Consider the following 23100-nt stretch of genomic DNA (forward strand, 5'->3'; position numbering starts at 1 on the left):
GAAAAACGTTTAGTGCATCTGCCTCTAAAAGAAACCCTCATCGTGCAAAGATCAATTTACATTTGAAGTCATTGTAGTGACTGAGGCACAAGTTCTGTGCTTTGAACAGGACGTTTTAAAGGAAAGAAATTGTTGCATTCCAGAAAACCTTATATCAAAGAAATCAGTTCAGGAAACAAAATCAAATTTACGAACAAAACCCACTCCTTGGAACTATAACCAAAGGAAGCTGGATTAAAGAATAAACTAGAAGGAAAAGGCCCTAGAGCAGCAATTCCTAAACCTGTCTTGGGGGAAACCCCAGCCAGGTTTTCAGGACATCCACACAAATATTAATCAGGTCAATTTGAATACCAAGGAGGCTGTATATGCAAATCTCTTTCATGACTATTCATTATGGATATATTGAAAGCCTGACTGGCTGGGGTTCCCCTCAAGGCAGGTTTGGGAACCCCTGCCCCGAAGTCTGATCATTCACATCCACAAAGAATCTCAACTGAGGGGGGGCTGAAAAACAAAATGTGTGTGTTTTGCTCTCACGTCAGATTACACATCCATAGGTAAATCGCAACTGAAATTTAGCACTAATGGAGATTATTTCTTGGTAACGTTTTGCTAAGGTAATAGGTAGGTTTGTCAATTTAAACAACAGGGGATTTTTGAGGAGTTAAGGTAATGGTTTAAGTTATGAGTCATTAGGAATGATGCTAATGATTTTGTATACACCTTCTATTTGATGTTTTTCTGTTTTGAAAATGTACTTGGGTAGTCTCTCTTCTTGACATGGGTTTGAAGGCAATCTAGTAGTTGAAGTCTCTCGGTATGGGACCTAGACTAACTGATTGGGTTAAAAATTGGTTGAATGGTAGGATGGTTGAATGGTAGGAGACAGAGAGTAATAGTAAATGGAGCTTGCTCTGAAGAAAAGGATGTCGTCAGTGGAGCACTGCAGGGATCAGTCCTAGGGCTGGCTCTTTTTAATGTCTTCGTGAGCGATATTGCGGAAGGGCTGTCTCTTTGCGGATGATACTAAACTCTGCAACAGGGTGGACACCCTGGAGGGTGTGAATGACATGAGGAAGGATCTAGTGAAGCTGGAGGAATGGACTGATATTTGGCAACTAAGGTTTAATCCCAAAAAATGCAGGGTCATGCACTTCGGTCGCAAAATCCAAGGGAACGGTACAGTATAGGGGGTGAAGTGCTTCAGTGTACAAAGGAAGAGCGGGACTTGGGGGTGATTTTGTCTGATGACCTTAAAGCTTCCAAACAGGTAGAAAAAGCAACGGTCAAAGTCAGAAGGATGCTTGGGTGCATAAAGAGAAGTATGACCAGCAGGAAATAGGAGGTGATAGTGCCCTTGTGTAAGTCTCTAGTGAGGCCCCATTTTGAGCACTGCGTACAGTTCTGGAGACCGCACCTGCGGAAAGATATAAACAGGATGGAGTTGGTCCAGAGTGCGGCTACGAAATTAGTAAGCGGTCTTGAATGCAAAAATTATAGGGACAGGCTTATGAACCTCAACATGCATATGCTGGAATAGAAGAGGGAGAGAGGGGACATGATAGAAACGTTTAAATATCTCAAGGGCATTCATGTACAGGAAGAAAGCCTTTTTCAAATGAAGGAGAGCTCTAGAATGAGGGGGCATATGACAAAGTTAAAAGAGAATAGGCTTAGGAGTAACCTAAGGAAGTATTATTTCACAGAAAGGGTGGTGGAGGCGTGGAATGGCCTCCCGGTGGAAGTGGTGGAGTTGAGGACTGTTCCAGAATTTAAAAAGGCATGGGATGGTTCTGATTTCCAAGATGGAGCTTTGAACAGAAGCTCTTGAGTTTGCTTCTGGAAGTTGCTCTGGTCTTTTACCTTTTTTTTGGTGCCTTCGCTTCGTCGTTGATAATGGGGAAGCGGAGGGGAAAGGTTAAGGAGTACCCCTCGGCTCCCGAAGCCGTTTCATCACTGAGGCAGACGACATTGCAATTTTCCAAGCAGCAGCCGAGTCCTCTGGGCACATCAACCCCATCTGCCACTGTCGACGTGTTGACGTCGATAGAGAGCGGTAACGGGGCTTCCCTGAGCCCCGTGGAACGCTTAGCACCGCCGCAGCCAGGAAGAGAATTGCTTGAGGCAGCCCGAACAGAGACGGATACCGAAGTGGTAAGACCAGACCTGTTCGAGGGGAGGACTGCAGCGGCGGAGACTGGATCCCAGGTTCGAGAACAACAAATTCAATTAGCATTGAAGGTACTACCGCAAGATATTGTTTCTAAACTTGCTCGCAATGAGACTCAGTCTCACTCTTCCTTACCTGTAATTGGCGTGGTTAGACCTGCTATAGTGACACTTGAGTCACTGTGGGATATGATTTACAACATTCAATCCACTATGCAAAGTAATTTGAAAGAAAACACTTCTGATATTAAGACTCTTTCTGAGGCTGCTCTGATTCAAGCGCAAGTGACTGCACAGCACTCCTTAAAAATGGAAAAGGTGGATACTAAGATTCATGAAATGGGGACTTTGGAAACGGCTTTGGTTAAGGACAATAATTTCCTGCACAAACGTTTAGAGTACCTGGAGAACCAGGTTAGAAGGCTTAACCTTAGGTTTCTTAATTTCCCCAAATCACCATTAATTTCCCCATTAGAAATGGTTAAGAGATACATGATTGAAATACTAGGAATGGACAAGGATACATTACCTCCCATCACACGAGCTTATTATATCTGGAATTTTAAGGAGACGGAGAAGAATCCCTCTATGATGAGAGAGGGAATGAATCTTACTTCTTTCCTGGAAACTTCATTGGAAATTATTACTCAAAGGTCAACTATGCTGGTCACTTTTGTCTTGGAGCCAGATCGAAATGCTGTATTAAGACTTTCCCTAAGACACTTAGAAAGACTGTTTTTTGGCTCAAAAGTCAGAATTTTTCCTGACCTCTCAAAGCCTACACAGGTGCGCCGTACGGCTTTTTTAGAACTACGACCCAGAGTTGTGGCATTGGGGGCAAATTTTGTGTTGCGTTTTCCTTGTATTTGTAATGTAATGCTTGAGGGTAAACAATTTCAGTTTATGGAACCAAAACAGCTTAAAGAATTTCTTGATGCGAGGGTGGATGTGAATGTTGTGCCTCTTCCCTAAATTGTAGGCTGGGGTTTGAAAACAGAGGAAGCTAATGTATGTTATATATTTCTACTTTATTATTTGATTCTTGAAATCTTGGAATTAATTTCTTTATTAGTGGTCGGAAAGGCCGAGAAATTTTTTTTTTTTTTCCTTAAACTATTGTATTTTTCTGTAAAATTTATGCCGATTGCTTCTTCACATTGTTTTGTGATATATTATAAATATGAATAAAATAAAATTAAAAAAAAAAAAAGGCATGGGATAAGCATGTGGGATCGCTTAGGAACAGGAATAATTAGGGGTTACAGAGGATGGGCAGACTGGATGGGTCATATGGCCTTTATCTGCCGTCATGTTTCTATGTTTCTATACTATGTAACTTGGGGGTCCTTTTACAATGATGCGCTGAAAAACGGCTTGTGGTAGTGTAGGCGCAGGTTTTGGGCGCACGCCGATCCATTTTTCAGTGCACCTGTAAAAAATTTGTAATCAATCCGTTGTAGATCGCTCCAAACTCAGTCTGGGGCGATCTACAATGGATTGATTACAAATTGAGTTTGAGACCTGTTGAAGGATTCTTTACGTGATTCTACCAAGAAGCCTTGGAACGACAGACTTTTTGGGATGCTATTACCGTGTAGTTGGAAAAATAATATGCAGAGTGCTGATTTGTGAAGCTCTAAAATATGTTCAATGATGAATTAATCAGTGGAGTCAGCACCTAATTTGAGTATTAAAGGATACAACACATGGAGTGCTGATTTGTGAAGTCAAAGATCTTTGCGGATGAACTAATCAGTGGATTAAGCATTCATGGTTGGAGGAGGATATATGGACTAGTAGAATTAATGGGCTTGGGATGGTAGATAGGTATTAAATGTATTAGTCAGTGGTCTTGACATGTGAAATAGTATGAATGAGAGTGAATGGGGATGAATGTAGGTATTTTATTATATATGGAAAAGTCAATGATATATATTATACTAGTAAAAAAGGCCCGTTTCCGAAACCAATGAAACGGGTGCATGTGGCTTTTTTTGTGTGTGTGTGTGTGTATGTGTCACAGAGTTATTTGTGTGTGTGTGTGTGTGTGAGGGTGCGGTGTGTGTGCAGGTTGTTGATGTGTGTCTTTTTTTATTTTGTTTTTTGCTTGGGGGTTGGGGGATGTGCTGTGCTGTCCTTGGTCGCTGTTTGCTGCTGGCTGGGTCGCGGGTAATCCTTCCAGCTGGGCCGCAGCTTGTCCTGTTCGCCCACATCCCAGATGGTGACGGGCACGTTGTTTTCCGGCTCCTCTGACTCCATGTCAAGCGATCCCAAATATAGTCTGTGCTATAGGCCCTCTGGCACTCTTCAGTACTGGCATTAGGCATTTAAAAATTTCTCCCCCCCCCCCCCCCGGTCTATTTTTGCACATACCCACAGCAGGAATATTCTTCTCTCGTTCCAGCGGTGGTTCTGTGCTCTCCTTGCTGCACAGATAATGAGCCATTCTGCTGGGGAATGCTCCTCCCTTATTGTCACGTAGTTTCCTCTGATTGGTCCGTCTTACGTTGCCTAGTGTTGCCTGGGAACGGTGTTGTGATGGTCCTTTGTGTTTCAGAATGTTGAGGGTGTTTTTTCTGATTGGTCCGTCATGCGAGGGCGGGGCAGAGAGACATGGTCAGTGTTGTGGCTTCACCACCATGAATCCATGAACCCTTCAGGGAGTGACTGAGTGACTTCAGAACGTTGTCTTCAGAACGTTGAGGGTGAGTTTTATTATAGTAAATAATGAATAAAGAGTATTGAATATAACTGTTTGTGATTGATATATTCATAACATTGTGTACAGTTATTGAGTAGTTTATTTAACCCGAGAGCATATAGTGTTTAATGAAGATGTACAAGAAAGATTTGCATACATACTAATTTCATTATATGGAAACATCTCTCATGCATCTTCATTAAGTCTATCCTGAAAACTTGACCTGTTGATGGCTCTGGAACACTGAAGTAAATACAGATGGTGCACCAGAGAGATAAGTACAATTCCCCATCAATGACTATTCCAAACCCAGGTTCCAATGAGTAGTTAGCTGACAGTTATACACAGGGCTTTTTTTGAGGGGGTACTTGGGGGTACTGAGTACCAGCACCTTTTCCATTGTGTGCTAAAATTGACCCAAGGTCCTCAAGTTTTAATGAACGAGCTCCGGCTCTACACACCAATTCTGCCTTGTCATAGATTCTGTGACTGGTTGCAGGGTCCTGGCTATTGTGGGGTGAACCCCTCAGTGATCACCCCACCCCTGAAGGGTGGCCTGACATTTGAGTACCGGCACCTTTTTTTGCTAGAAGAAACACACTGGTTATACATGACCCGAAGCAGGTGCATTTATTGAAAAAGCTTCTGAATGATAGAGAAAACAAGAATACTTCTAAAGGGTGCCCAAATGCCGCCCCTTCCAAATCACTGAGTGCTAAAGGATACACTTGTCAGTATGGCTTTTTTTAAATCAAAGGGAAAAGAAAGGGGATGTGATTTCATATACCATCTTTCTGTGGTTACAATCAAAGCGTTTACATGTTATGTACAGGTACTTACACTTGTATGTCCATTTACACATATAAAGCCAGTTTTTTTACATGTGCAAATGGTGTCCAAGTCTTCTAAAATCATTACCAAAATGTGCCATAAAAGGCTGCACAAAAGAGAGGCTAGTATTTTCAGACTGCCATAAAATGCACTGGTACATGTACAGGAAAACTCCATTATGCACTGTCACCACTAAGTGAAAGCTTAGGGAGGACATTATCAAATTGTGTTACGGCTTTAGAGTTGCATTACTTGTCCCTTAATACAACTTAAAAGGCACCAACACAGGCTGATTACTACAGTGGTATTTAAGCTGCTGCAGGTTATATAATAACTAGCCGTTGAGCCCGTGTAAACGGGCAAGTTTTGGAATTGGGGGGGGGGGGGTTCCCGATGCCCCCCCCCCGAGGTCGTCGTCGCCGGTACCCCCCCTCCAGGCCCGAGCACTGTCTGTTATTGAACTTACATCGCACCACACAGACACAGCAGGCACATCAGCAAAGCTGCCATCGGGACGAGCTTCCTTCTCTGCCTGTGTCCCACCCTCGTGTGACATAACGTGGCGAGGGCGGGACACAGGCAGAGAAAGAAGCCCGTCCCGACGGCAGCTTTGCTGATGTGCCTGCTGCGTCTGCGTGGTGCGATGTACGTTCAATAAGACAGAGCTTGGGCCAGGTGGAGGGGCGGCGGTGGCGGCGACTCCGGGTGGGGGGAGCGGTAGCAGTGACCTCGGGGGGGGGGGGGGGGGGGAGGGCGGAGCGGTTGCGAGTACGTCTGCGGCATGCGAAGTAGAGACTTCCCGCTCATCACGTATTGATGCAGGGGCGGGGCAGAGAAGGAAGTCTCTACTGCGCATTTGCGAGTGAGTACGACACTCGCCTTTTATATGTTTGATGAGATACAAAACATGCAAATGCATGTAAAGAAGCTCATTATTAAGTACAGCAAGTACACACTGCAAGTTGCGTTATGGCCCTAAAAATATGGTAAAATAACCTCACCTTTTAGCTGGGGTTTACTGCCCCCCCCCCAATCCAAAGTCACCCTCCTACAACCCCAAAGGATCCCCTTTAGACCCATGCCAGTACCTGTGATCTCTGGGTGGTCTAGGGGTTCACTGGGCAGGAGCGACCCCCAGTTGCTCCTGTTCTTCTAGTGCCACCTGACAAAATGGTGCCCTTAGTGATCGGCTCACACGACCCCCATTAGGGGTCATGTTTCCTGGAACACTTGGTGCCTCCTAAATAGGAGGCAGTAAGTGCTTCTGCATTGATTTTTTTTGTAGGTCTCATGTGCTAATGGAAAAATTAGCACAGGACCTGCCAAAAAAAAAAAGAAAAAAAAAAAGCCCTAATTCATGGTCATGTTAAAAAAAAGGGAAAAGTTGTGTTAAGAAATGGGCTTAGCGCATTAACACATTTTAGTAAAAGGGCCCTTAAATGCTTAGAACATACACACACACAATTTTATCTGCTGCAAAGCAGGTGTAAGTTTGCGCTTCGGCATTTGCATGCAATTTTTTTTAAAATTTTTTTATTTATTACATTTGTACCCCGTGCTTTCCCACACAATGCAGGCTCAATGCGGCTTACATAGTTTGGAAGGCTAAGTGCTTTGAAAATATGCCTCATTGTTGCCCTTATAAAATGTCATGTCATAAAATGAGACCCCAAAAGAGAAACACACAAGATTCAGAACAATGTATCTTACTTTGTCGTGTTTATGTTTTTCTTTTTCCTTCTTCTCTTTCTCTTTTTTCTCCTTCTCTTTCTCCTTTTTCTCCCGTTCTTTTTTTTTCTTTTTCTCCTTTTTGTCTCTTTTCCTGTCTCTCTCTTTCAATTTTTCTCTCTCTTCAAACAATTTATCAGGAAGCAATGGCAACACAGATGGTAAAGATGGAAGTCTCACAGCACCAGGAGAGGTGAATAACGGTAGAGCTATGTCTTTGGCAGTCAACAAAAGAGGTGCTGATGAAGCCTTCAGCCTCTCTTCCTTGTTCTTGTCTTTAAATTTCTTATCTTTATCTTTCTTGCTCTTCTCCCTATCTTTTTTCTTATCTTTATGCTTTTCTTTTTCTTTTTTGGCACTGCCATCTTTCAGCTTTACTTTTACATCGACATCAACAGAATCTTTCATTTTGAACCTATGAGCATCAAAGTCTATGTCTTTGGCCATATCTTTCCATAGAAGCTTTGTTTCTTTATTTGCATCCCTTTCTTTATCTTTGTTTTTATCTTTATTTTTATCCCTTTTCTCTTTGTCCTTTTGCCTGTCTCGCTCTCTTTTTTTCAGTTTTGTCTTCAGCTCCTTCTTCAGCTTCTTTTTTACTTCAACTGATGATGCTAACTTGGTCTTTTCTTCATAGACTTTGAGCAGAGGCTCAGGAGTTGGAGGGGAAGCAGAAGGAGAAGATATAATTGGGAGGATGATAGGTACATTTGAAGAAGTGCCCATGTATGCTTTTCGAATTACTTCATTAATAGAGTCATCCATTGTCCAAGAAGTGTCAGAGCTAGAAGTGCCGCCAGACATAAGCACAGGTGTGCTCCCTCCCTTATATACATTGTTCGTAGGAACAGTTATAGGCTCTGAAATCGTGAGTCTCTTTGGACTGGTAAAAACATCACCCTCCGATTCTGAACCTGAGGAGAACTCAAATGGATCCGGTTCCCATTCAGCACAAGCACGAGCAATCACAGCATCTATCGAATCCTCAATAGTCTTATCTGCTACTGCTGGTTTTTTAGACAAATTCTCACCACTTAGTTTTTCAGGCTCAGGGGATGTTGGCTCCGATTTTAACTGTATGTTGTCTTTTCCCATCTTTTCACTTAATATGGTCAAGGGAGTCCTAGTAGGTGTTTCCACCTTGATTGCTGGCTGCGGAACATGCATGAGAACTTTAGGGCTCTTAGGACTTTTGGGGCTTTTGGCACGTCCAGGTGATTTTTTCTCTTTGGGAACAGTTTTTGGTGAACGCATGGGACTTCCAAGAACAGTTGTCAACGGAGTCGATTTAGGTGATTTAGTTTTCTGTCCAGGTGAACTCACTTTTCCTTTTGCTTTAGGTAATAATGATTTTGATTCTAAGGTTTTGAGAGCTGGAATTTGTGATTTTGAAACCAAAGCCAGCATTGGTGGCTCTGGTGATACATGAACTAAGTCTGACTTATCCTGTACATGAACAGGGGAAAGCATGGGAGGCACCTTTTGCGAGTTTATTGAACTAAGAGGTTCTCGAGGTTCTAGTGCTCCCTCAGTAATGTCTCCTTTACCACCAGCAATTTTAGGTCGTTTCAAAGGAGGCATTTCCTCAGTTTCAGGACTTTCTAATAGTCTTTTGCTCAAGAAATTTTCATCATTAACAGCTTCATCTTCTTCCATTTCGCCTTCCTCTTCCAGGGGAACTTGCATAGCCTCGGCTGATGTACCTCCATCAGTGGGTACCTGCTCCTCTTCTTCCTCTGCAGGAAGCAAAAGAAGAAGTTATTCAGATGTGAAGAGACATAAAATAACTTGTTTCATCAAGTATACATATATCTGTATTTACAGATATCATGCTGTAATGTCATACTGCATTTTACAAGAAAGTGAAATCAGTATTGTACGTAAGCCAGTAAGATAAAGTCATCAGGCATAATTATCTTAGATATACAGAAAACAAAGGAAATCAGAACACACTTTTTTTTTTTTTTTGGGGGGGGGGGGGGGGGGTGAGGTGGATCTAGCTCATGCCTTTTCAGTGGTAAGCCAACAAGAGATACATTCAAGTACAATAGATGTTTCCCTATCCCAAGAGGTACAGCTGTGGAGTCAGAGTGGTCAGCAATTTTGGGTGGCGTCGGAGGAAAAGACCATTAAAAAAATTATAACTAAGCAGACTTACATAGTAACATAGTAGATGACGGCAGAAAAAGACCTGCACGGTCCATCTAGTCTGCCCAACAAGATAAACTTATATGTGCTTCTTGTGTATACCTTACCTTGATTTGTACCTGCCATTTTCAGGACACAGACCGTAGAAGTCTTACCCAGAACTAGCCTCATTTTCAGGACACAGACCGTAGAAGTCTTGCCCAGAACTAGCCCCACCACCCAAACACTAGCCCCGCCTCCCAATCTCGGCTAAGTTTCTGAGGATCCATTCCTTCTGCACAGGATTCCTTTATGCTTATCCCACGCATGCTTGAATTCCGCTCCCGTTTTCATCTCCACCACCTCCCGCGGGAGGGCATTCCAAGTATCTACTACTCTCTCCGTGAAAGGGAAAGCTATCATCTTATCCCTTAAAATAAGCTATGAAAAATTTGATCTACTTTTTGGGATCTTCTGGGTACTTATGACCTGAACTGGCCACCGTCGAAGAGAGGATACTGAGCTCATGAACCTTCTATTTCCTTGTCATATGTTCTTAGAAGAAATTCAATGCTTTTCCTTCCATAGAAAATAACAGGAGCTATGCAACAGAAAGCAAGGCCCAGTAAGACCCGTGTGTACTGATCACAAGTAAATATATTTGGGATGGAAGCTCTGAGAGCCAATTAATTATATTTTAAGTGTGTGGGTGGAGGGCATTCCTAAAATATTTAAGGCGGCTCATGTGCCCCACTTGACTATTTCTGGCCATGCCAAACATATTTTGTCAGTCCCAAATAACTCAATAAACCCTTTTATAACAGTTGATATTTGGCAAACCCTAATATCTGACTCATGACTAATAGAAGAAGAGGCAGCTGTGAATTGACCCCTAGAATAATAGGATAGGCAAAAATAATTACAATGTTGGTCATAATTGATAAACCAATGCATTGATTGAGTTGACAAAAAAGTAGGAGACCATTGTCTATTACGAATGGCTTCATACAGTGACCTGTAAAAGTGCCCCATTTCCCTACTACTCTGCACAATAAAATACTAAAATGCTACATAAGCAAGCCAATCTGAAATGACACCTAGAATTATAAATGGCCTAATCTATATGTTAATACTGTTGTATCATAAAACTGCAGCAAGACCTAGATAACAATATGACTTTGGGGTTTCTATGGCTACATTGTAAGCTACGGTGCCTGAAAGGGTTTTGCTGCTGACACCATGCAAGCGTTCCAAGGGCTTTGCTCTGGGTTATTTATAATACGATTCATGATAACGACAACATCTCCTATTTTCTACCCTCCTCAGATGCAATAAATTACTATCGTTAATCACCAGTCTTAGTTCAGCTATGATTGCAACAGCACAATAAGCCTAGGTATGGTAATACTGTGACTAAAGAGTCTTTTTTTTTCAAAGAGCTGCACACAGTTCAATCTTTTCAGATGACAATGACAAAAACAGATTCTAAAAACAAGGGCATGAGAGAGCCTGTTCCACTTAACTGTAAGAGGTCAACTCTACTAAACCATTTATTAATCAAAATTAATTTTGGCACAGAAAGCATAGTCCCCAACAAAAAGTAGCAATAGTGTCAGTATGCCAGTGCTCATGGTAAATATTTAACCGCATACAGATTGGTTGTACTTTGCCATTTTCGCAAACTAATTTCATTAGGTCCCATATACTAAAGATACCCCAGTAAATTTGTAGCGGAGCCACTATGATTGGGATTCTAAGAGGTTAACAAGTTTGAAGTGTTCATTTAATTTGTCATATATCTTATGTACGCTATTTTGTAAGTCAGTTATAAATGTTAAAAATAAGTAAATACATTTTGCACAACTTCTTTGGGTAACAGCCTGAAACAGTGCCAGGTTCAGAAGACTGAAATCCTAAATCAAGGCTATCAAGACAAGACGTTTTTTTAGATATGTTATTGATAGGAGGAAGGGCAAAAGTGGCATTTTAAGACTCAAAAGTGAAGGTGAGGAATATGTACAAGCTGATAAAGGTAAGGCGGAACTGTTTAACAAATATTTCTGTTTTGTGTTCACAGCTGAATGGCGGGGAGCTGGACCACAGAAGACAAATAAATAGGAATGGAGGGGTGGTAGTACTTGAACGATTTTCAGAGGATTGTGTTTATGAGGAGCTGGCTAAACTAAAGGTGGACAAAATGAAGGGGCCAGATCACATACATCCGAGACTACTGAAGGAACATAGGGAAGTTCTAGCACCTCTGCTGGATGACCTTTTCAATGCTTCTCTACAGTTGGGAGTGGTCACAGAGGACTGGAGAAGAACAGATGTGGTCCCTCTTCATAAAAATGGAAGGAAGAGGTTGGGAACTACAGGCCGGTTAGAACGACTTCTGTGGTAAGTAAATAATGGAAACTCTTTTAAAACAGAGAACAGTAATCCAATGGATTACAGGACCCGAGGCAGATCTTGTCAGACAAATCTGATGAATTTCTTTGACTGGGTGACCAGAGAGATGGATCGAGGGAGAGTACTAGATGTGATGTATTTAGATTTTGGCAAAGCCTTTGACACGGTTCCACATAGATGACTAGTAAATAAACTGACTGCCCTTGGTATATCTGTATAAGCCCTAAAGTGACCAAATGGGTTAGGAATTGGTTGAATAGAAGGCAATAGAGGGTAGTGGTAAATGGAGCTCCTTCTGAAGAAAAGGATGTTACCAGTGGTGTGCTGCACGATTCGGTTGTTGGGCTAGTTCTTTTTAACATTTTTGTAAGCGATATTGATGAAGGGTTGTCTGATAAGGTTTGCCTCTTTGCGGATGATAACAAAATCTGCAATAGGGTAGACACCCCTGATGGATTGGATAACATGAGGAAGGACTTAGCGAAGTAAGAGGAATGGTCTGGAATTTGATAGCTTAGATTTAATGCTAAAAAATGCATGGTCAAATTAAACTCAATTAATCTTTCCTTTATTTTGTTATTCCTAGTTTCTTGCCTCATAATGTGGTGTCGATTGTGGTCAATATAAGAATGATTATATTTCCTATGTTATAGTATGTTAAAATATATTTTCTGTATCTATTACATTTTTGAAATGGATGTAAAATTGTAAAATCATAAATAAAAAAATTAAAAAAAAATGCATGGTCATGCATTTGGACTGCAAAAACCCGAGGGAATGGTACAGTTTAAGGGGTGAAAAACTTTTGTGCATGAAAGAGGAGCGGGGCTTGGGTGTGATCTTGTGATGATCTTAAGGTAGCCAAACAGGTAGGAAAGGCAATGGTGAAAGCTAGAAGGATGTTTGAGGGCATAGGGAAAGGAATGGCCAGTAGGAAAAAAAGAGGTGATCATGCCTCTGTATAAGACTCTGGTGAGACCTCATTTAGAATATTGTGTACAGTTCTGGAGGCCGCACCTTCAAAAGATATAAACAGGATGGAGTCAGTCCAGAGGGTGGCTACTAAAATGGTTAGTGATCTTTGTTATAAAGCGTATGGAGACAGACTTAAAGTTCTCAATATGTATACTTTGGAAGAAAGGCGGGAGAGGTAATATATGATAGAGACATTTAAATATCTGTGTGGCATAAATGCACAGGAGGAAGTGGTTGAGACAAAAACAGATGATCCAGTAACGTAGACACAGCTGACTTGGGGGGGGGCCTGAGATCAAAGTGGGTGGGCCAAAAATTTCATGTCCCCTACCGCCACCCCCACCCAAAGCAAAAAGCAAATTTAACTTGCCTCCCCTCCCAGCGCCCCTCCCAAAGTAAATGAAATACCTATGCTTGTGGGGATCCCCAAATCCCACCAGCCGAAGACCTCCTTCCCGCCAAACAAGCTCTTCTTGGTCATCTGCCACCACTGTCCCCGAACCACTGCTGCCAGATGCTGGCCTCCACATATGCTCAATTTCACGCATGCACGAAAACTGATTATGCACACTTCAGACCCCGTCTATTCAAGTTTAACAAATTACCACAGGAGACAAGAAGGCAAGTCTGGGAAGAGGCCGCATTGAAAGCCTTTCTTTTTTGTAAACATCACTGCTTTCCAGTTCCTTTCCAAGGATAGAGAGAGAGTGGTCTGTCAGTAGCTCCTGCTGTCAGACCAAAGGTGAAAAGCCACCAGGGGCTACCCAGCGTTAAACCCACTGGTATAAGAATTCAGATCCTGAGTATGTTCCCAAGAGAGAAAGGAAATCAGCTCCAATGGACTGCTGCCCACAGTGTTTCTACATGCCACTGGGGACCTGGGCTTACAGCTTTCCTGGGAGCAGCCTATTCATTCTATATGCATCAAGCTACATGCCTGCACCATTTGCTGGAGTGAGAGAAATACTGAAAAGCTGAAGGCAGTACCAGCCCCCTTTAAAGGGTTGAAATCAGCTTTTTTTTTTCTGGCTCCATCCAGTGGTTGGGGGACATAATCCACTCACCTGGACTGATCTAGCATGGATAATAAGGGAAAAAAAATCATTTTATTAGTAAGGCTCCAGGATGCAGCCCTATGCATCAGTTCCTTTTTAAGTTCTAAATATGCACATTTTCATGAAGATCCTTCATTCTGTTGCAGGGATCTGCCCCCCCCCCCCCCCCCCCCCCCGGTGCTCTTGATGACCTTGACAAAATTCTAGAAAAATATCTCAGGACCTAGGGCTCTAAAGCAATTTTAGAATTAGCTTTGAATAATTGTCCCACAATATGAGTTTCTTGATTAATTGCTTAAGATAAGGTCTCCTTTTCCATGCCTGCCTCCAGTGACTCCCCCTATTTCTCATAATCACGTTTGTCTCTTTCCTCAGTACACTGGGAGCAGCTAAGAGAAAAATCAGAGATACACCAATTCCATTACTTGAGGATTAGCAAGGAGATAACCCTTTGTATTCTATTACTGACCATTATTTGAATAATTATTTAATCAAGTTTTGTCCATTTGAAAGGTGCACTAATCGTTTTCAAAGGCTTACTCAAGATCTATAATAAAACTCAGTAGAGCAAGCTGTGTCCTTTATCAATGCAACATTATGTGCAGGTTAAAAAAAAAGACAATGAAAATCAGCAATTTATACGGATGCTAAATTTCTTTGGTGAATAGTAAACTGTAATTTGAAAACTGCTATTTTTCTTCCAAGTCCTATAACTATCTTGGACACTGCCAATAAGTATAACTGTATAATAATTTACAGGCAGAAGTGGCCCTTGAAGTAACTTCATCTAAAACAGCAAATTAATACCCTTAGATATGTTAATATTTGCAAGAAGGGAAAATAGATCTAGTGAAAACAGATTAGCAATATTACAGATAAGAGTTGAGTGAGATATCTATCTATATATATACACACATGGAGAGGAGCCACTGTAATAAGTCTTGTGTTACAAAAGCTCTACACACACGGAAAAAAAGTTTGATACAGTAAACAAATTGTATACAAACCGAATGTGCATAAAAAAATGTGTGTAAGGGAGAGTGTGCCAGCTGTAAAGGACTAAAATATAAGCTGATACACGCCACCACCTTCTCCTACCTGAGCACGCAGTTGTGGAACGCTCTACCTACAGACCTGAAAGCTACCGACGGGATAACTAACTTCCGCAAATCTCTGAAAACACATCTCTTCCAAAAGGCATACAAAGAAAGCACATAGCCTACAAAACTACCTCAATAATCCACACAGTTCACCTCTATACTACCTAACACCTGCCGTCTATCTTCCCTTACCTAACCTTCAAACATCAATAATTGTACCTGTTACGATGAAATGATTCTGTAGATCTTCCCGTACCTAATCTTCAAACATTACTGTACCTGTTAGCTTAAATTGACCATGTCATAACCACACTCTGTAAGCCACATTGAGCCTGCAAATAGGTGGGATAATGTGGGATACAAATACAATAAATAAAATAAAATAAATACACATGCACCTTCTAGTGCATTGGGCACAAGTTGGTAGCAGAAGCCTATACTACACATGTTACGTTATATGTATTTGTGTGAATATCAAATATATATCCTGCACATAAATATTATTGTGTATCTATGTCATTGCCTATTATTTCACAGCTGTGGCACCTCCCACTTATCCTCACAATTGGTGTTAAGACCACCAGCTCGTCAGTCCCGACCAGTTTCATACCATGTTCAGAGAACCATAGGGCAACAGCATCAAGACATGTGTTTAAGTTGATGAGATCTAGGTTGAACTGATCTGTGTATCTATTAAGTCCCAAACTCCAAGAACGTTGCCTTCTCCCTTACAATACCCAGGGAAAACCTATTGTAGTGCAAGGAAAAGAAAGCTACAGAGAGAATCCCCCTTGTTGTGACATACAACCCAGAGCTAGAAAAATTGAGAAAAATCATAAGGGATCTACAGCCATTACTCCACGAGCATGAACTACTGAAAGAGATATTCCTATCCCCACCAGTCCTGGCTTTCTGACAGCCACCCAACTTAAAACAGAAACTACTGAAAAGCAAGGTCCCAAAAGAAACTCAAAAAGAAGAGAGTGGCACACATCCTTGCAATATAGCCAACCGCAAATTGTACCAACACATTTTACAGGATCCTACAGTCATTCAGAAAGGAAAAATATTCAACATAAAGGAATCCTTCACATGCTCATCTTCCAATGTGGTATATATCATTCAATGTAAAAAAGTGTGAAGAAGGCTGCTACATTAGAGAAGTAAGCCAGATGCTAAAGAGGAGATTTAATTTACACAGACATCATATGAAAAATGCCAGTGCCAACCAGGATGTCACCTCTGTGGGACAGCACTTTACAAACCAGAACACTGTATCAATGATTTTATGGTGAGAATACTAAAAGGAAACTAAGACAACCCAGGAATATAAGACCTTTGAAGTCAAAATGATGAAATATTTTGACACCCACCAGACAAGACTTAACAAAGATCTTGGTTTTCTAGCCCATTATAAACCATTAAATTCTACTGCTTTGTCACCCTCTTATCTACCATGCATCTCTTCCTGTCTCTCATCCACCCAGCTCCCTTGTTTCTCATCTTACCCACCTCACCCTCTTACCTGTGAGACTGTCACTGGAATATTTTGGTGTTTCACTTACATATACTGTTATTTATCAACATTTGCTTATTTCTGATCTGAAGAAGGGTCACCTTTGAAAGCTAATCAAAAATGTATTGTTAGTCCAATAAGAAAGGTATCATCTTATTTTCTTTTCTAAGTTTTTTTTTTTTTTCTATTTATTACCTTTAAAAGTGTACTAACACGGTTACCACATCACTCTACTCTTTGAGCAGATAGAAACACATTAAATCCTGAGACTTAGGTCTCCATATAGCTTTGGATCACACAGTCGTTGGTCACAACTAGGAAACCTTTTACTGTATTTATGACACTTACTTGGGATCCTACATCCTTTGAATCCTCTGAGAGCCCATAGCTCTCATCAAACACATTGGCATCGTTCTTTAAAGTATTAAATCTTAAAAGCTTTCTTATAACCTCATTCAAGACCACCTCCCCTATTCATGAGCCAGAGGTCCTAGATACCCCCATCCCTTTCCCCTAGCTTTCTTATTTCTAGTACCTTTAGCTACTACTATCCAAAGTTTGGGACTTAGTGGATACACAGATCAGTTCAACCCAGATCTCATCAACTTAAACACATGTCTTGATGCTGTTTGCCCTATGGTTCTCTGAACATGGTATGAAGCTAATTCCTTCGATGCCTACGGCCATATGGGTTTCATAATGTTCCCTCTTCCCTTATCCAACTCAAGATCAATCCTCACAATTATTGAATGCAAAATTGATTCTTCTTTTTTTTTTTAAATAATATTTGAATTTCAAATTGCACTGATTTTCAAGTCATCTTATTTTGTCCTTAGGCAAATTTTTTTCAGTAAAACCTCTTTGCCCTTGAAAATCTGAGAACCCTGGTCTTTAATTTTGAACTCGACTGTTGTGATTAACTCTTGCATATAATAAATGTAAACTTCTTTGACTGTAAAGCAGAAAGGCAGTATATCAAATCACATTACCCATTACCCTTTTGGACTAAATCATGCATCCACTCACAAGCTGCAAACTATGGCTGCCAGGCTGCTTACAGTCAATCTGATCACATTATCCTCTGTACTCAAAAAGCTTTACTAACTTCCAGTCTTTAGTATACTCTTTAAAACCCTACAGTTAATTCATAAAGTAGTTTGCACCAGTACACTACAATTTATCTTTCTGATTTACTTATACCTTTTATCACTACTCTAACTTATATCTATATATATAAAACTCACCCTCAACGTTCTGAAGACAGTGACGTCAGTGAAGCAAAGCCCTGACTTCCCTCAAAAAGGTTCATGGTGGTGAAGCCACCAAAATCGCTCCGGGCCCCGCCCTCGAGGGCGGAGCAATGGCAGAACAACGAAGGGGTTGGCAGGGAGGGAGGCGGGGGGTGGGAAATCGCTACGGGCCACGCCCTCGATGGCGGAGCAATGGCAGAACAACCAAGGGGTTTGTTAGGGAGGGAGGCGGTGGGAAATCGCTATGGGCCCCGCCCTCACGTCAAACGTCATGACGTTGAGGGCGGAGCAATGCCACAACAACGAAGGGGTTGGCGGGGGGGGGGGTGTTGCCGACGAAAACCTTGCTAGCGCCCGTTTCATTTGCTCAGAAACGGGCCTCTTTTACTAGTGCCCTAATATATGAATCAACTGACTCTTCTGCCTCCCTCTAGCCATCATGTAACACAAGGCACCTTTTTATTTTAAGGCCTCCTAGATTTTATTATTTAAGAGAAGAATCAAATTGTGCCCACTTTAAGATGGCCCTGAAAACCCATTTCTCCAGGAATTTGGAATAAGCATTGACACTACCTCTCTGCTTTCTCTATATTTGTTGAGAGATTGTAGTTCATTTATTTTCTTTTGCAGTATTATACTGTAAACTGCTTTACTGTATCTTTATTCAAGGTTGAAAGGCGGTAGTATATCAAGACACCACAGAAACTAAATGAGATAAGCCGAATAGGAGCTAACGTATGCACCTGTACACTTATTCCCTGTCTAAAATTACCCACAGAATTATGAACACCAAGGTGAATGTGTAAACATCTTATTATATACATATATGCATATCTCTACATATTAAATATATAACAGCAGCTTTTTATTTTGCTTTCTAAATCATAAATCATCTAAGTACTACTACTACTACTTAGCATTTCTATAGCGCTGCCAGGGTTACGCAGCGCTGTACAAGTTTAAACACGGGGAGGGACAGTCCCTGCTCAAGAGAGCTTACAATCTAACGGTAATAGACTACGCAGTCAGTGTAGGTAACAGGAATGGGGAAGGTGGTTAGGCGCCAAAAGCAAGGGAGAAGAGATGGGCCTTGAGTAAGGACTTGAAGATGGGCAGGGAGGGCGCATGGCGTATGGGCTCAGGAAGTCTGTTCCAGGCATAAGGTGCTGCGAGGCAGAAGGGGCGGAGTCTGGAGTTAGCGGTGGTGGAGAAGGGTACAGATAGGAGTGATTTGTCCTGAGAGCGGAGGTTACGGGTGGGAACATACGGGGAGAGGAGGGTAGAGAGGTAATGGGGGGCAGCAGATTGAGTGCACTTGAAGGTCAATAGAAGAAGCTTGAACTGTATACGGTAGTGGATTGGGAGCCAGTGAAGCGACTTGAGGAGGGGGGTGATATGAGAGTATCGGTTCATGCGGTAGATAAGACGTGCGGCGGAATTTTGGACAGATTGAAGGGGGGATAGGTGGCTAAGCGGGAGGCCAGCGAGGAGAAGGTTGCAATAGTCAAGACGAGAGGTAACGAGTGAGTGTACGAGGGTGCGGGTGGTCTGTTCAGAGAGGAAGGGGCGAATTTTGCTAATATTATAGAGGAAGAAGCGACAGGTCTTAGCTGTCTGTTGGATATGGGCAGAGAAGGAGAGGGAGGAATCGAAGATGACTCCGAGATTGCGTGCTGAAGAGACGGGGAGGATGAGGGTGTTGTCAACAGAGACGGAAAGTGGGGGAAGAGGAGAAGAGGGTTTGGGTGGAAAGATAAGGAGCTCAGTCTTTGCCATGTTCAGTTTCAGATGCCGGTTGGACATCCAGGCAGCGATGTCGGAAAGGCAGGCTGAAACTTTGGCCTGGGTTTCAACTGTGATGTCGGGAGTGGAGAGGTAAAGCTGGGTGTCATCGGCATAGAGATGGTACTGGAAACCATGACATGAGATCAACGAGCCAAGGGAAGAGGTGTATATCGAGAAGAGAAGCGGTCCAAGGACAGATCCTTGGGGAACCCCAACAGAGAGCGGGATGGGGGTGGAAGAGGAGCCATTAGAAGATACTCTGAAGGTGCGTTGGGAAAGATACGAGGAGAACCAGGAGAGGACGGAGCCCTGGAACCCAAATGAGGACAGTGTGTCAAGAAGTAAATTATGATTGACGGTGTCAAAGGCGGCGGATAGGTCGAGGAGGATGAGGATGGAGTAATGGCCTTTGGATTTGGCGAGGAACAGGTCATTGCAGACTTTAGAGAGTGCTGTTTCTGTCGAGTGTAGTGGGCGAAAGCCAGATTGAAGCGGGTCGAGGACAGCCTGAGAGGAGAGGAAGTCAAAGCAACGGCTGTGGACAGCACGCTCAAGTAGTTTGGAGAGGAAGGGTAGAAGAGAAATGGGGCGGTAGTTGGAGGGACAGGTTGGGTCAAGTGATGGTTTTTTGAGAAGTGGTGTGACTACTGCGTGCTTGAAGGTGTCAGGGACAGTAGCAGTGGAGAGAGAGAGGTTGAGGATGTGACAGATTGAGGGGATAACTGTAGGAGAGATGTTGGTAAGCAGATTGGTGGGAATGGGATCCGAGGAACAGGTGGTGCACTTGGAGGAAGAAAGAAGGCGAGCAGTTTCCTCTTCGGTGATCTCAGGGAAGGAGGAAAAGGAGGCCGGGTTAGGTTGGTTGAGGGAGTGGGTTAAGAAGTCACAGGGAGGAGAAGGCTTGGAAGTGAATTCAAGGTTGATCTTCTGCACTTTATCGCGGAAGTGGTCAGCTAGTGATTGAGGAGAGAGTGAGGGAGGGGTGGGAGCGGAGGGTACTTTAAGTAGGGAGTTGAGGGTGGCAAAGAGGCGACGAGGGTTGGAGCCAAGAGAATTGGTTAATTGAGAATAATATTCCTGTTTGGCAAGGAATAGGGAGGATTGGAAGGAGGATAGCATGAATTTGTAATGGGTGAAGTCTGATAGGGTGCGAGATTTCCTCCAGAGTCGTTCAGCAGATCGGGTGCAGGAGCGAAGGTAACGGATGCAGGGGGTTAACCAGGGCTGCGGATTAGTGCGCTTAGTGGGGCGAGAGACAGATGGTGCTAGGGTATCCAGAGCGGTGGAGAGAGTTTCATTGTAGGTAGAGACAGCCGTGTCGACAGATTCAGAAGACGAGATGGAAGGGAAGAGATTGGAGATGTGGGAGGATAGGGTAGGGGGGTCGACAGCTTGGAGATTCCTGAAAGGCGTGGTTATAGTTGGGCGAGGTTGAGGGGGAGGGTGATGAAGTGTGAGGGTAATTAGGTGATGATCTGAGATAGGAAGGACTGAGGTGCAGAAATTGGAAGGTGAGCAGGAAGAGACGAGAACGAGGTCGAGACAATGGCCATCACGGTGAGTAGGGGTGGTAGAGCATAGTCGGAGGTTAAAGGAGGATATCAGAGCAAGGAATTTAGAAGCGTAGGCATTGGATGGGTTGTCAACGTGAATGTTAAAATCACCAAGAATGAGGGAAGGAGATGCGGGATCAAGAAAGACGGTGAGCCAAGCGTCGAAGTCAGTAAGGAATGAAGAGAGGGGTTTGTCAGGGGGGCGGTAGATGACTGCAACTCTGAGTGGTAATGGATGGAATAGCCGGATGGAGTGAGCTTCGAAGGACGAGAAGCAGTGAGACTGCGGTAGGAGGAGGGGTTGGAAACTACAGGAGGGTGAGAGAAGTAGCCCGACGCCTCCACCGCGGCCATCTGGGCGGGGAGTGTGGGAGAAGAGATAGCCTCCATGACAGAGGGCCGCGACTGAGGCAGAGTCGTCAGGGGAGAGCCAGGTTTCAGTTAGGGCGAGCAGTTGGAGGGAACGAGAGATGAAGAGATCGTGGGTGAAGGGCAGTTTGTTGCCGATCGAGTGGGCATTCCACAAGGCACATGAGAAGGGGAGGGAAGAGGGGGGGAGGAGGGGAATAGGGACGAGGTTGGAGACATCACGGAAGCGTTTGAATGGAAAGGAGGAGGACAGGTGGGGGGGGCCTGGATTAGGGTTAATGTCTCCCGCGGATAGCAGGAGGAGGAGCAAGAGAGTGCGGAGGAGGGTGGGGGAGGTCGGGCGACGAAGGCGACGAAGACGGGGTGCACATAGGAGGAATGGTGAAGGGTTAATGGTAGGAAGGAGATGTTGGAGATTAAGGGCTAGGAAGGAGGAGGGGGACAGGAGAGATGGTGAGGTGGTGAGGGATGCCGTAGCGGGCAGGATGGGAGGGAACACGGGAGGGCAATGGGTTCCAGCGGTAGACAGCGGTAAGGGGAGGGGAAAAAGATTAGGAAGGGACAGGGCAAGGAAGAAGATGTGGACAGGGGCCATAAGTAGTGGTTACAGTGTGACAGGTGTAAGTGTAGTGACAGAGCGAAGAGCCGGAGGCTTGGAATTGGTGGGATTGATGTACTGGAGAGTGGGTAAGTGCGTGGCTGGCAGGTTAGGAGGCAGGCAAGTGTGGCAGTGGCTGCAAGCTTGTAGGCGGGGTGAAGCAGGCTGGTGCGGATGGACAGGAACGAGCAGGGAGAGGCAGGTGGGCTGGAACAAGCAGTGAGGCAGGTAGGTTGACAAGTTAGCAGGTCAGCAGGTAAATCAGTGGGAGACAGGTTAGCGGGCGGGTTGGGGCATGCTGGTGCCGATGGATAGGAATGAGCAGGGAGACGCTGGAGAGCAGGTAAGTTAAGGGCTGACAAGTTAGCAGGCGGGCTGGAGCATACTGATGCAGGAGGACAGGAGTGAGCAGGGAGAAACTGGAGAGCAGGTATGTCAATGGCTGGTGAGTTAGCGGGCTAGTAAGCTAGTAGGCAAGTAAGTCAATGGCTGACAAGCTAGCAGGTTGGCTGGAGCAGCTGGTGCGGATGAATAGGAACGAGCATGGAGAAGCTGGAGCAGGCAGTCTGGAGCAGATGGACTGAGACAGGCAGGGAGAAGCTGGTTCAGGTGGATTGGAACACGCTGGAGCAGATGAGCTGGAGCAGGCAGGCTGGAGCAGGTACTGGAATAAGCAGGGAGAAGCTGGTTCAGGCGGACTGGAACACGCTGGAGCAGATGTGCTGGAGTAGGTAGGCTGGAGCAGGTGTACCGGAGCAAGTAGGCTGAAGCAAGCAAGGAGAAGCTGGAACAGTCGGACTGGAATGCTGGAGCAGGTGTACCGGAGCAAGTAGGCTGAAGCAAGCAAGGAGAAGCTGGAACAGTCGGACTGGAATGCTGGAGCAGGTGTACCGGAGCAAGTAGGCTGAAGCAAGCAAGGAGAAGCTGGAAC

The 23100-nt window shown here is 43.7% G+C and overlaps 1 protein-coding gene across 1 annotated transcript in view; it reads right to left on the reverse strand.

The window, feature by feature from the left end:
* Positions 1-23100, reverse strand: part of TAF3 (TATA-box binding protein associated factor 3) — a 171136-nt gene that overhangs the window by 30176 nt on the left and 117860 nt on the right. The window contains exon 3 of the mRNA XM_030216145.1: positions 7415-9168. Coding sequence (XP_030072005.1) covers positions 7415-9168 — 1754 coding nt within the window. The remainder of the gene's footprint in view (positions 1-7414; positions 9169-23100) is intronic.

Source organism: Microcaecilia unicolor, chromosome 10, assembly GCF_901765095.1.
Source record: "Microcaecilia unicolor chromosome 10, aMicUni1.1, whole genome shotgun sequence".
In the NCBI taxonomy this organism is placed as follows: domain Eukaryota; kingdom Metazoa; phylum Chordata; class Amphibia; order Gymnophiona; family Siphonopidae; genus Microcaecilia; species Microcaecilia unicolor.